Genomic DNA, 15055 nt, shown 5'->3' on the forward strand with positions numbered 1-15055 from the left:
AATCCAAAACCTACAGCCACGAATACTCTATCCAGCGAAACTGTCATTCAGAATAGAAGGGCAGAGAAAGTGCTTCCAGGACTAAGTAAAACTGAAGGAGTTCATTAGATCCAAACCACTATTATATGAGATGTTAAAGGGACTGGTTAAGAAGGAGGATCAAAATTATGAACATTAAAATGAAAACCACATCACAACAACCAACAACAGAAGCTAGGGAATCAAAACAAAAGCAAACTAAGTAGGCAACGAGAGTGGAAAATGAATTATAGGTATGGGGAACATATTGGGGGGAGGTCAGCAGGGAAGGGGGTGGGGGAAAGGGTGGGAGATGGTACAGGAATTAAGAAGCATAGTAGGAGGGAACAGAGTAGACAGGAAGAGGTTGAGAAGAACTATATGCATAACCAATGGACATGGTCTAAAAGGGGGGACAACTGGAGGGAGGGGGTCACTGGGTGGAGGGGAGCAGAGGGAAAAGAAATTGGGACAACTGTAACAGTATAATCAATAAAACATATTTAAAAATAAATAAGTAAATAAAAATAAACAGGAGGACGTTAAGAATAATATAGGAAATGGAGAAGCCAAAAAACTTATATGCATGATTCATGGACATGAACTAAACGGGGGGCGGGGGGGGCTGCTGGAGGGATGGGTGGTACTTGGCAGAGGGGAGCAAAGAGGAAAAAACTGGGGCAACTGTAATAGCATAATCAATAAAATACACCTTAAAAAAATTAGTCCACCAAGACTTTCCAAAGTCACCAATGACCTGCTGACCTTTAAAATCCATGTCCACAAATCCTTTCCCATTCTTATTTTAGTTACTCAATCAGAAGCATTGGTTATTAAAACCTCTGCTCCCATCCCTCATACCTACTTCTCTTATTTCTTATCTCCTCTTTAATAGTCTTCTGGGGACCCTACCAGAAAAAGATTGCCATGCTCTGCTGAGGACTCTGGACTTCATCATACCTTATAAAACATGCACCCTAAAGAACTGTAAGTTTGAAAATGACAGGATCAGATTTGCATTTTTTAGAAATCATCCTGGGTGGTAACAGAGAAGGCTAACTGGAAGGGACTGCAGGCAATAAAGTTAGAAAGCTATCACTAAAAGGAAAGAAATAATGAAAACTTGCTCATACTTCATGCTTCATGCATCTGATCATACTGTTTAGACTGCTTGAAATGTCCTATCATCTTTACACTCCTGGGCCACTGGAAAACTCTCACACCATACTTCAAGACTAGCTCAAGTCCCCCGTCCTCTCTGAAACGTTCTCCACTCCTCCTGACTCCTTGGATTACTTCCTTCTCTATATCCCCATAGTCATTCTAGTGCACTTATCTGCCACTATGCTCCACCATCAGCTTGGTGAGGTCATTCATCTGAAGAAGAAAAGTAAAGTGGAAAATAATCCTGTCTAGAAGTCCCAGCTGTGACATTTCCTGGATGGTGACCATGAGTGAACTGATTACCCTCTTTACATCTGTTTTTTAATCTAGGGAGATAATAAAACTTGCCTCCAGGGTTATTGGAGGATTTAATGGCATAATACATACAAAGAGACAAATACAGTGACTAGTACACAGCAGCACTAGCAAAACTTAATACAGAGCCTGACTCATAGTAGACATAATCAATGCTCAGTTTGATAAATGAATAAAAGAGTAACATAAATAAGTATTAGTGATACCATATTAAAACACACCAAAGAAGTTGGAATTCGAGTTTGGTCTGTCACAACATAAGAAGTCAAGCCTTTTCTTTCCTATATTCATTTACGATTTATTTAAGTCAGGATTTTTCAAGCTGTGTTTCCTAGAGACAGTTTTCCATCACCTCTCAGGTTTTGTAGGGCCCCCAAAGGAAGGGTTTTGAAGAAAAGAAAGAAGAGCAAGCAGGTGGACCTCTGTGACCAAGTATCATTTCTTTCCTCTAAAAACTGTTCAACTAGAACAGCTCCTTTTTCATTTGTCCCATGTAGTTAAGAACAATTTTATTTAAGAAGAGTGTTTCCAAAGACTCGGACTACAAAATTCTTTCATGCTTTTGATAAGACCATCCCCACATTTCTCCTGAAGTTCTCCAGTTTAAAACATACATGATATAAATAAATATAGATACAGATATATAGATGTGATGCTATAAAGCCAAAGAAGAATTATAAGGGGATCATACACTCAATTTAGGTCATAAAAATGGGCAGAACCAGGCACATCTTAGAAAGTATAAACTCAGACTTGGTACCTTAATGGTCACCTCTTTTTCTGCAATCCGAACAGTCACAGAAGCTTGGGAGAAATGGTTTTCAGTCACCCTCTCCACTCTCACAATCTCTTTAGGAAGCAAAGAGCTTCTTGAATCTTGGAGTTCAAAGCGCTGTAAAATTACAAGGAAATCAAGTAATTTACTTTTCGTTTTAGTATTATTGTTGGATATCTGGAAGAATCATCTTAATTAGAAATGAAACTCACTCTACATTATAAAAGTAGAGGTAAAAAAGATGAGAATTTTTTCCTGTTTCTTATTTCCTGTTTCTTAGATAAACTGAAGTTGATATGTTGCCTGAAATTCACAAAACCAGAACTTCCTGGACACCATTCTGCTGTCTGTGTGTGTGGTTAGCTTAACTAATTACAATAAATTATAACAATCAATCTTCCACAGTATCTGGCACAGTGCCTTGTACAGTGTAGGTTCTTAATGTTTATCAAACTGGATTTAAAAGGCCAATACCATTGATTCTTTCTCCATGTAGGCCAATTATCAACATTCTAACACTTGATTACACCCCCTCACACAAGCTAATTATGTAAAAAAGGCACAGAGAAAACAAAAATAAGTTTATAAAAAATAAGAATACTAATTTAATGTTAATTAAATCCTATAGCATGTTCAATATGAAAAGCTTAATTCATATTTTAGTACTGTATTAAATAGGCAGACATAACCACCCAAATCCAGCCATAGAACATTATCACAATAGTGAAAGAGTTGCACCTCAGTGAAAGAATAGATCACCACTTACTCAACAGAATGGCACAACCTGAGAAAATAGATTTCTGAAAAGAAAATTATCTTCAACCACAACATTATAAACGTAACAGCCCAATTCAAGTCTTCATTTGGTGTCTTAAGTACGTAAGACGATCACTCATTCCTTTCCCAAACTTAAGAAAAATTATCTATTAGTGTTACTATACAAAGTAAGTTTTATATTTTACACATTTTATACAAGGTCTCTCTGGACAAAGTCCAACCACTGTTAATAGAATGAGAACTTTTTTTTTAATGTGTTTTATTGATTATAATGTTACATTTGTGTCAATTTCCCTTCCCTCTTCTCCCATCCACCCGGTGGCCCCCCTCCCTCCAGTTGTCCCCTCCTTTTAGACCATGTCCATTAGTTGTGCATATAGTTCTTCTCAACCTCTTTCTGTCTATTCCATTCCTTCCTACCATGCTCCTTATTTCCTATATCATCTCCCTCCCTCTCCCCCTTCCCCCTCCCTGCTGACCTCCCCCCAATATGCTCCCCATACCTATAGTTCTTTTTCCACTCTCGTTGCCTGTTTAGTTTGCCTTTGTTTCAATTCCCTAGCTTCTGTTGTTGTTTCTTGTGATGCAGTTTTCATTTTAGTGTTCATAGTTTTGATCCTTCTTTTTCTAAACCAGTCCCTTTAACATCTCATATAACAGTGGTTTGGATCTAATGAACTCTTTCAGTTTTATTTTGTCCTGGAAGCACTTTCTCTGCCCTTCTATTCTGAATGACAGTTTCACTGGATAGAGTATTCGTGGCTGTAGGTTTTGGATTTTCATTACTTTGAATATTTCTTGCCAGTCCCTTCTTGCCTGCAGGGTCTCCCTTGAGAAGTCAGCTGATAGTCTAATTGGGACCCTTTTGTACATAATTCTCTTCTTCTCTCTTGCTGCTTTTAAGATTCTCTCTTTATCTTTAACTTTTGACATTTTGATTATAATGTGTCTTGGAGTGGTTCTCCCTGGGTCCAGTTTTTTTGGAATTCTCTGTGCTTCCTGGACCTGTAAGTCTATTTCCTTCCCCAAGTTTGGGAAGTTCTGCTTTATTATATTTTCACTTAATTTTTCAATTTCTAGTTCATCTTCTTCGCCCTCTGGCAAACCAATGATTCTTATGTTGGGCCTTTTATAGCTGTCCCAGAGGTTTGTGATCCTCTCATCATTTTCCTTGCTTCCCGTTTTTTCTCTCTGCACTGGTTGACTGTTTGTTCCTTCTTTGTGTTCTGGTTTGTTGATTTGAACTCTGGATTTTATTTCCTCACCATCTGTCTCGTATGTGGTTTTGTTCCTTTCAGTATGAGTATTTTTCGATTCTTTCTCATCTTTTTCCAGATCTTTTGTTAATTCTGTAAGCAACCTGATAACAATGGCCCTGAACTGAGCCTCTGACAGGTTTCTTATTTGTTCATCTGTCAGATTCTTCATCTGTTGCCTGGTGAGCTGCGCCACCGGGATTTCTATAGTTGTCTGCCTCATTTTGACAGATGCGTTTTGTTTTCTTGGGCCGGCTATAGGGGGCAGTGCCTGTGTGCTCATCACAACCCAGCGACCAGCGCCAATTCGCAACCTTTCTCGCCGGTGCTTTGTCGTCACTGCCCAGCAACCAGTGGCGATCCGCAACCTATTTCGCAGCCCTGTGGCGGTTTGTGTGGGGGCGGGGGTCCAAGATGGATTCACACAGTTATTCCGCTAGGAGACCGGGATCCGTCCTCCCGCCCCCTGGGCCTCACTGTTCGAGGCGATGTGGTGGCTGCTTCTCCCAGCGTTGGGGTCCCGAGCCGCCGGGGTTTGACTGCAGCTGAGACTGCTCTCCCTGCCGCTGGGATTGTTCTCCCTGCCACTGTCCCTGGTGCAACCGCAAATAGCACCACCCACTTTCACTCTTCCTACCTGCCCAAAGGGCGCTGCTGGTTATAACTTCATACGTTGGGCTTCCGTGTAGTTTTATTTTCTGGAATTTCTAGTTATCTTTTGTTTTGAAGTAGTTGTATTCCTCTCTAGTTGTAGAGGGAGGCCGAGCATGTCCATCTAAGCCTCCATCTTGGCCGGAAGTCTAGAATGAGAACAGTTTGCGTGACAGTGATGTAACACGGCAGCCAAGGAGAGTGGGTGTGTGTACTATGTGGCCATCACATTCAAAATGACTGAGCGAATAGAGAAAAAAATCACAACTGGTGATTGGAAGCTTCATTCCAACAACATGCCCTCTCTTGCATCAGGTCTTCTGCAGTTTTTTGCCTAAACTTCAAATCATCCAGGTGACTCAACCTCCTACAGCCCAGGTTTGGCACCCTGAGACTTTTGGCTTTTCCTAAAACTAAAATCACCTCTGAAAAGGAAGAGATTTTAGTCAATGACATTCAGGGAAATGCAATGGGGCAGCTGATGGCAATTAGGAGAACTGTGTGAAGTCCTAAAGTGCCTGAGGTGTCATTGAAGGGGACTAAAGTATCATTTTCCTGTGTACAATGTTTCCTTTATCTTGTATATTTTTCTTTTTTTTTTTTTTTTTTTTTTTTCCAGTCACATCCAAGAGTTTTATTGGACATGGCTCCGGGCCTCGCAGGCCCAGCACACTACTTCGCAGCCGAGGCTGGAGGGCTGATTCCATCCAAAGTCTCAGGGCACACGGTAACCCCACAGAGCGACACTCTAAAGATTACTATATAGTTGGGAGACAGAAGGGTTGCTCCACAAATGTGCGAACAGGTCAACTCCTTATAAATAAACATCCAGTGAAAATGACAACTCGATTTCATCTTTATACAGAGCACTCTAGGGCAGGTAGATGGGTAGAGGTGGCCAGAAACCAGCATCCTCACTGGTCAGGGAGCCTGGATGGGTGATGAGTGGGCCCAGATGTCCACAGCACGGGGCGGGTGGGTGGGGGCAACAGACGATGAGAACTAGGACACTGCGCATTTACAAGACCAACTACTGGGGGTGGGGAGCAGCTGCCCCGTGCGCGTGTGTGTCAGGCTGTTCATTCTGGAAATGAGGAGGGAGTGGTCTTTACATCATATTCTGTAGCTGGTGGGCTTGGAGAGGGGCTACTTTGTGGAAAGGATGAGGGCGACGATGAGACCATAGAGGCCCAGCACCTCTGCGAAGATGAGGATCAGGATCATGCCCACAAATAGTCGTGGCTGCTGGGCGGTGCCCCGCACACCTGCGTCCCCCACAATGCCAATAGCAAAGCCAGCTGCCAGCCCGCTCAGGCCCACACTCAGGCCAGCGCCCAGTTGGAGGAAACTCCTGTAGAGACTGATGTTATCAGTCAGGGAGTTGGCAATAAGGACTGCCACCACCAGGCCGTAGATGGCAATGATGCCAGCCATGACCACAGGGATGATGGACTTCATGATCAGCTCTGGTCGCATGACAGACATGGCCGCGATGCCGGTGCCACTCTTGGCTGTACCATAGGCAGCACCCAAGGCGCTGAAGACCATGGCGGCCGAGGCGCCCATGACCGCGAAAAAGGAGGCGTACTCGGGGCCGTTCTTGGCCTCGGACATGTCTGCGGGTGGGGAGGGGGCGAGCTCAGCGGGCCGAGGTGGGGGCGAGGACCGGCTGGGCGAGGCAGGAGGGCGGCGAGCGGGAAGCGAACGCAGGACAAGCGACCAGACGTCTGCGAAGGCGAAGGGCCCGTCAGCCGCTGCCTATCTTGTATATTTTTCAATAAATGAGTCTTTCTTATAGTGTGTGACTGGATACTTTCTGGACAGACCTAATATATGCAAATTCCCGTAGTATCACATAATTTGGTAGCAACTGCTTTCTACATTGTATTTTGAGGGAGGTTTAATAGGAAAGGAGTAAGACCCTAGCCACGTGATTAAATTCATTAGAGTTTAGAACCTAAAGCCATTATATTCTAAGAAATCAAATATATGCGCTTAAAGGTATGTTTTTACCCCAGCTAAAATAGTATCAATCTAATTTGATATAGGATTGATGTCAGAGCACTTATATTCCAGAAATAAACACTAATGCCTTCAACCACCTGCTATCCTGGTTATGTCCTTATAAATAATTCAAGCTAAAATATTTCAGTAGTTATAATAGGCTGGAATACACTAAGATAGTAAAAGAGCTCAAGTTGCAAGGTGAACTACTATTGCTGGCACAGGAAATTTAGGGGACTGTTAATCAAAATGGTAACTGAGGAGTAAAATAGATATGTAATTCTTACAGGCTACATGTTCACAACAAGCAGAAAACCAAGTTTACTTACCTTACCATTTTATATAAATGACTATTTCCTAAGAATTCTTGAATTTCAATTAAACAAACGATATCAATGTATTTTTGTTACATTTTCTTTAGAATTACATTATTTGAACTGTGAAATAGACTTAAATAAAAAGAAAGGTAAATTACAGCGGTGTTGGTCTACAAGGCCTCCATATTCACTCTCCCAATTCCAAATCCTGTCCTACCAAGCTATTTATTTTCTTAATATCTTTTTACAAGCTTTTGAGCACTAAAAGAGAAAATCGCCAAACCATGTTTTCTGGCTGCTGAACAAATATGTAGCCTCCAGTTCCTGTGGGACTCTTTTCCCAAAGCCCTTTAGCAACCAATATAAACCTTTACTACCTCCACACTTCACAAGAATATAAACCCCATTAAGGCAATATCAAAATGTATCTATTTGGTTCACTCCAAATCTCCAGAACCTAGAATTACACACATGGAACAACACAGTCAATGATCAATAAAGGTTCATTATATGAACAAGTAAAATTCTTCCTTCATCCTCAAAAGCATCTACATTTTCATCAGTCCTTACGTCTTTCCCAGTGTCTTTATAGAAAGGATGTCTGCTTTAATTATGAGTAGATGGAAAGTCAATAGAAGTCTACTTTCTCCATCTCAGTTTATGATAATTCCATCATTCCAGTGGCTAGGTACAATATATGTTTTCCATCATTCCAAACCAAGGCACAATGGTGCCCTGGAAATGTCCTTTCCTGCTTACTTCAGACCATATTTTCTTGAGTATTTTCCATGTTCTCCACAGATTTCATCTCTTTTTCCTACAAAGTTGTTTGTCTTCCCCCATTTCAAGAAACAAAAAGCCATTTCTTAATTCTACATCATCCTTGAGTGACCCACTATCTATTTGTTTCTGCTCACCATCACACTTATTTTGCAAGTAGTATGTAATCACTGTTGCTGTTTCCTCATTTCTAAAGTGCTATTTGGCCCACTGATTTTTGGCTTATAATCCCATCACTTTACTAGCACTGCTTGTGGTAAATCCACCAATAATACCCAATTTGCCAAATTAAATAGTTTTCCTATTCTTCTGTTTCCTCCTTTGCAGGTCCTTCTTCATCTTCCTGACCAGCACACATTGGGGTACTTTAGGAGTAGGTCTTTTATAATATTTTCTACCTACATTCACTTTTTTAAATAATCTCATCCAGTTGCAGATTACAAACCATCCATATACTCATGACCCCCAATTTTCTCTCTCCTAGAAATTCAGACTTCTCTCCTAACCTCCTGATTTGTATATGCAGCTGCCCCTTAGCAGTTCCACTTGGACAGCTAATAGGAATTTTAAACTCAGCATGTACAACACTCCAATCTTGATTTTCCTCCCATCTTCTCTTCATCCTTCCAACTATCTATCTCCAACTTCATCCTTCCAGGTGCTCAGTCCAAAAAGCTTAAAATCATCTTGACTCTTGGTCTCAACTCTGCTTCCAATCCTTCAGCAGATCATACTGTTTCTATCTTCAAATATGACCCAGAAGTAACCACTTCTTACCAAGCTCAAAGCTAGTTGAAGCAACCACACTCTCCTAACTTAGAGTACTACAACAACCTACTAACTGGTTGTTCCCTGCTTTCACCATTATTCTACAGTCTTCTCACTACTTAGCAACCACAGTGAGCTTTTAAGATGTTATAAGACATTCCTGTGCTCAAAACCTTCTAATGACATGCTATCTCATTTGAACTGAAGATAAAAGTCCTTTCAATGGCATGTAAATCCCTTTGTGACCTAACCTCCTTTACGTTCTGACTCATGTCCCCCTCACCACTTCTTCACTCACTCTGCCTCCTCAAACTGTTCTTTGCTGTTCACAGAATATACTTAGCAGTGCTCCTGCTTCTGGACTTTTACACTAGGTATTCCCTCTGATTTCCTTGCACGTTCCTTCTTCAGATCTTAAATGTCATCTTCCCAATGAGGGCATCCATTCCTCAACTGACAAACTATATACTTATTTACTTACTTTATTGATTGATTGATTATTCCTCTTCAATAAAAAATAAGCTCAGTGAAGGTACTTTTGTCCATTTTGATTACTCCTACATCTCAAACACATTGCCTGTCTAATTGATTAGATGAAGAAATGAATGAAGTAAATAACCTTTTTTGAATGAATACTCCAAAAGTCTTCATTGAACAAGACATCTCTGAAACATCTGAAACTGGCTGTTCTTTCCTTTGTAAAACAGCCTCTCTCCATGCTCATAAGAATATTCTCTGCTATTCTACTTAGATATGTCTGACTGCTCTTCCTCTTCCTAATATGAAGATTCTTTGCCCACTGCCCAATCTTTAAATGTTGGTACTTCCAGGGTTCAGTCTTCAGGCACTATTTCTTCTCACTATACATGTTTGTCTTGGGTTCTTTCATCCATTGTCATGAATTCAGCTAACACCATATATCAGTGACTCCCAAGTATTTATTTTTAATATCAAAATAGCTCCAGATTCATATCCATATTTTCAAGTTAGCTAGACAAACCCACTTGAGAACCTCAAAATTAAAAAGACCCCACTGTATTAAACTATTTAGCCCCCATCCAAAATGTGCTCATTTCCTCTACTTTTTCATGTTAATTAATGGCAGCTCTACTCAGTTGTCCAAGCTAGGATTCATGGACATTCTAGATTTCACACTTTCTCTCACAGCCCCCAATCCATTTTATACTTTATCAGTGAGTAAAGTCTATAATCCCATCTCTGAAACACTTCTCATATCCATTCAATTTCTATTTCACTGACCTAATTCAGGCCTTCATTACTTTGATCCGAGTTATTCATCACTATGCTACACTACTATAAACTCAATACATTAAAATAATTATTTATGCTCTGGCTGGGTGGTTCAGTTGGTTGAGTGCCGTCCCATACATCAAAAGGTTGAGGGTTCAATCCCTGATAGGGGCACATATGGGAGGCAGCCAATCAGTTTCTCTCTCACATTGATGTTTCTCTCTCTCTCCACCCTCCCCCTTTGTCTCTCTAAAATCAATGAACTTATTCTCAGGTTATTAATCCTAAATAGTTATCTACATGTGTCATGCTCCAACCACACTCTACGTTCCTCAATAATAGAGATCAGATCATATCCCTTTCTGTATCTCCAGATTTATGTATGCACATCATTGGCCAAATATTAAATGCTCAATTAATGTTTCTTGAACTGAAATGAAAACACTAAATGCAAGATCCTTCCAAGTTTCTCAGTAAAGACTATATATAGGTAATTATATATTATCAGTGGATAATTGACAGCATAGTCTTTCTAAATCACCATCAAAACTTACTAATTTAACCATTGTTATGATAGAATCCCACCTAGGAAGGACCTAGAGCCAAGACACAGTATTAGAAGCCTGAATGTGCTTGTTACTATACTGAACAAATACCATTCTCAAAGTATAGCAGATTCAGAATGAAAGTATTTTTTAAGACATCCTTAACTAAAAGCTAGAAGTGAATTTAGGACTATAGAAACATATTTTTAGAGTATGAACATCCTAAGATAGGCACCATATGGGGAATGAAAACATTCTAGCCATTTCTATAGCTTGTTTAGAAAAAAACGAATGTGCTCTGAATTTTAGCTAACTGTATTTTCAGTAATATTTTTTTCCTTAAAAACAGTCTAATTAAGTGATTACACTAAAATTCAAAAGAACAGCTAATTCAAATGCAACCATTTATAATTTCTATGACAATCTAGGTCAGAATATAATTATGTGTCAAGGAAAGGTTATTGTTGGTATGTACCTTCTTGGTTTGCTATTATAACAGATATTTCTATTCTTTAGTTCAGCATTTTTTCAAATTCCACAATATTTCCTTAATTTTCTCCACTCTTACTTCAAAATTATTTTGAGGATATAAAAAACTTTGTTCATCTGTGAACATGAGCTTAAGAAATAGAGAAACTTAGAATAACAAACAGGCCACACAGACTCCCTGAAACAGATCATAAATAATTATACCAATCAGTAGACTGTTCCATTTTTAAAAAGAGAGATTTAATGCTCTAGTGTGGTTATATGCATCAGTGTGTAATGATCTTATAAAAAGACAGTTATTCATTAGGTTCAAACAAATGAATCAAGCTCTCTGCTCCCCAATTATCTACTGAGGAATTGAAAAAAAGAAGTACTGTTCCTTAACTAGCACTTCACATAATTAAGACAAGACAATCACTTTTCTTCTCTTATCTAAGGAACATCATTCCCTTTTTCCTTTCTTTAAACTCTACAATCAAATTTGAAATAATTTCTCTTCGTTATATGGAGCTTTAATCATTTTTCTATGTTTCCCTTAACTACAAAAGGTCAAAACAAAGGCCAAACAAAAGGAATCAACACTAGCTTTCTTTTAAAAACCCAATTCTTAAAAGGTATTCTAGAACTTTATCTGATTTGTATAACAAGTTTTGAAATTAGATCAGAAATACATCAAAGTGGGGCAGTTGGTAAATATAAAGACGTTTGTTCATTACTGACTTATATAGTCATTGAATATCTTCTCTCAGCCTTATCATAAAAAACTTCAGCTTGCCTCGTTTTATTACAACTTCCTGTGACATTTTCTCCCTCCCTGACTGTTTACCCTGTTCGCTAGGCACTGGGCATTGTGCTAATGGGCATCAAGGGAGTTCATCTGAAATCACACCCTTTTTCTCAAACACTAGGTGCTCTATTTCAATGACCAATGCCAACTTAGCTTAGATGCTGATGAAATAAAAAATGGGTTCCAGTTTTCTTTTTTCCACTATCTGGAATAAAACTTAAAGTATACTACAGTCAGAAAACAGTAGTTTCATGACTCCTTGAGCCTATAAATTAATTTCTCTATTTCCAAATGGTTTTCATTATCCCCTTACTATTCTGCCACCTTCTCTTCCTTCTGCTCTCTCTCTTTTCCTCACTCTCTCATCCCCTTCTTCACCTCTCTCTCACACACAGACTTCTCTTTCATCAGTGGTTGCTATTTCACTGTCCCCAATCTGCTTCTATGTTCTTCTGTTTCTTCTACTTTCTGTTGCCTCTTTAATGACCATTATTTTCCCCTTGTTTCTTTATGCTTTGCTTTCTGATTCTGTCTATAAATACATTTCCTGACATCTATGAGGAACAGCTTTCTATTAATTTTATTAATATTATTGACACCACCAATCAACAAATATATTGTGGGTAGTTGTTGTTGTTTTTTTGGCTAGATATGTGAAAAAATTCCACTGAAATAACTAGAATATATTGTTCCACTCTTCTGAGTTCATCTCACTATTACTAGATGCATATAGAATATGTACTCTGTACTTCCAAAGCCCAGGTCTAGATTTGGGGATAAGGGAGAAACAAATATCATGTCATATGCTTAAGGTTGTCAAATTCTGGCCTCCAGGAAATGAAGGGCCAATACACATAGCCACAAAAGCTTACTGTTCACATTCTACCTAGACCTCAGAAATACTCAAACTTAGTGCTATTTTACATTTTCTTCTAAATGTTTTTAATTTTGAAATGAGTTATACCAGATATCCATTCATTTTTAAAAATTTTATATCTTAAAATAATTTCAAACTTATAGGGAAGTTACATGATTATAAAATGATTCTATTTTGCCTTCATCCATATTTCACAGTGGTTAATATTTTAGTTCATTTGTTCCCTTTCTCCTTCCTACACTCCCTACACACACACACACACACACACACTACCTTTTGTGAACCATTTGAGAGTAACCTGCAGATATGATACCCCTCTAACCCTAAATATTACAGTTCATATTTCTTAAAAATAAGAACTCTGGTCACATAAACTTCCAAATAAGTTGAACAATTTAATAGGATACTACTATCCACCTTCAGACCTTATTTAAGTTTAACCAACTGTACCAACAATGTCACTTTCCAATCTGGTCCAGGATCCAATGCAGGAACAAAATATATTTAGCTGTCATATCTCTTTAGTCTCTTTTAATGTGAAGCAGTTCCTCAGTTTTTCTGATTTCATAGCCTATACAGTTCCAAAGAATACAGGCTGTTCATTCTGTAAGATGGCCCTCAGTTAGGTCTATACAATATTTCATCATGTCCAAACTCTCACCATGAATTCCTACCAGAACACCTAAGAAATGATGTTGAGTTCTTCTTAGCATAACTCTCAGGAGGCATACGATATTGACAGTGTCACACCTGGTCAAGTTGGTATTTACTATAAAAACTTAATTTCCTGTTTTGTAGTCAATCTCCTATTGGGGTGAGGTAGAGGGGAATATTCTTAGATTTTGCCAGTATCCAGCTCTTCACTGACATCCTTCTGAAGACTCCTGCCTAAATCAACCACTGTTCAGATGGCTGCCAAATGATGATTTTTCTATTTACATTTCCCTCTGCTTTTATTAATAGGCATTCTACAAAGGAAAAGCTTTCCCTTCTTCCCCAAGCATTTAGCTATTGATTATATTAGTATGAACTCATGGATTCCTATTTTATTCAATGGTTACCATTGATTACTACCATTGTTTTGATACTAAAATTGTCCAAGATTTTGGTCAGTGGTAACCACTCAAAGCTAGTTCCTCTGTCCACTTTGACAATGTCAACATTTTCTTACTTTTTAGCACAAGATGGTCCAGACTCATTGTGCACATTCCCTATCCCAAGATTGAGTAAGCCCTATTTCCAAGGAATACTTTTAGGGAAGCATGGTATTTAGAAACTAATGTCTCAGCACTTGGTTTGATCATTGCCATTGGAGTGTCATAGCTTTTAAGCCCTCCTACGGGATGGAGCTGGAAAATAGGCATATCTATATATACATACTATTTATATGTTACTATATATATGTTTATATATATTTAAAAAATGAGTTTATACCAATTTCTCCAATTCCAAACTAATACCTGAGGGGCTCTTTCTTTTACCTCCGCTTTCTGTGTTTATAAGTTCCTCTCAACAGTGAAAAATGCAAGTTTTATTCTCCTCTATATATTCACTCATTTGCTCAATTGATTTACTTATTTACTCAATGTAACCAATCTCTCAACTATACCAGCCCCCTCAATGCTTGCTTCCCCAATCACTGGCATGCCAATGCCTCCAAGCCTGCAAAAGAAAAGAAGGAAAAGCAAGGGAAAGTAAAAAAAAAATGGAGAGAGCAAAGTAGGAAAAGAGCAAGGGAGAGATGGGAAGAGGAAAGGGAAGGAAAGGGGAAGGACAGGGAGGGGAGAGGAGGGGAGAGAAGAGGAGGGGAGGGGAGAGGAGGGGAGGGAAGGGAAGGGAAGGGGAAAAAAGGGAAGGGAGCAGATACTTACTTTTAAAACATCTTCCACAGCCATCTTCCCTTCATGTCCTAGTAAAATAGTGTATGGGTAAAGCCAGTGGATGGCATGTTTGATTGACATCATAGGAAAGGAATCCTAGATAGGAGCAAAAATATATGTGAATGAGGAACATCTATAAAATAAATCTAAAATTTCATCCAAAAGGTACATATGACATTAAAATTGCCTTATAAACAATAACCAATATTTCCCATAAGTCTATATAAGCAAATATTCATTATTTCTTCTTCTTCTCCTGTTCCACACCCTTTTCCTTGGTAAGCTCTCCAGCTCCCATCTTTCAAATGCCATCTATATTGATGGCTTCCATATTTATATCTGTAGTCCTGACTCTTTCTTGAGCTGCAGACTTGAACCCTCAATTGCAAATTAGATGTGAC

The 15055-nt window shown here is 39.0% G+C and overlaps 2 protein-coding genes across 2 annotated transcripts in view; both read right to left on the minus strand.

The window, feature by feature from the left end:
• The window catches only part of VWA8 (von Willebrand factor A domain containing 8), a 432115-nt gene that overhangs the window by 346144 nt on the left and 70916 nt on the right, over nucleotides 1–15055 (minus strand). Inside the window, exons 9-10 of the mRNA XM_090258845.1 lie at nucleotides 14646–14750; nucleotides 2258–2389 (exon numbers count right to left, since the gene is read on the minus strand). Coding sequence (XP_090114971.1) covers nucleotides 2258–2389; nucleotides 14646–14750 — 237 coding nt within the window. The remainder of the gene's footprint in view (nucleotides 1–2257; nucleotides 2390–14645; nucleotides 14751–15055) is intronic.
• Nucleotides 5576–6708, minus strand: LOC149996085 (V-type proton ATPase 16 kDa proteolipid subunit c). The gene has a single exon (XM_090258294.1). The coding sequence runs from the start codon at nucleotides 6568–6570 to the stop codon at nucleotides 6103–6105; it is 468 nt and encodes a 155-aa protein (XP_090114420.1). The 5' UTR covers nucleotides 6571–6708; the 3' UTR covers nucleotides 5576–6102.

The sequence above is a fragment of the Furipterus horrens genome, unplaced genomic scaffold (assembly GCF_987537825.1).
Source record: "Furipterus horrens unplaced genomic scaffold, mFurHor1.1.pri manual_scaffold_12, whole genome shotgun sequence".
In the NCBI taxonomy this organism is placed as follows: domain Eukaryota; kingdom Metazoa; phylum Chordata; class Mammalia; order Chiroptera; family Furipteridae; genus Furipterus; species Furipterus horrens.

Coding starts and splice junctions, on each gene's coding strand:
- LOC149996085 (XM_090258294.1), bottom strand. CDS start 6,570: ATGTCCGAGGCCAAGAACGGCCCCGAGTACGCCTCCTTTTTCGCGGTC.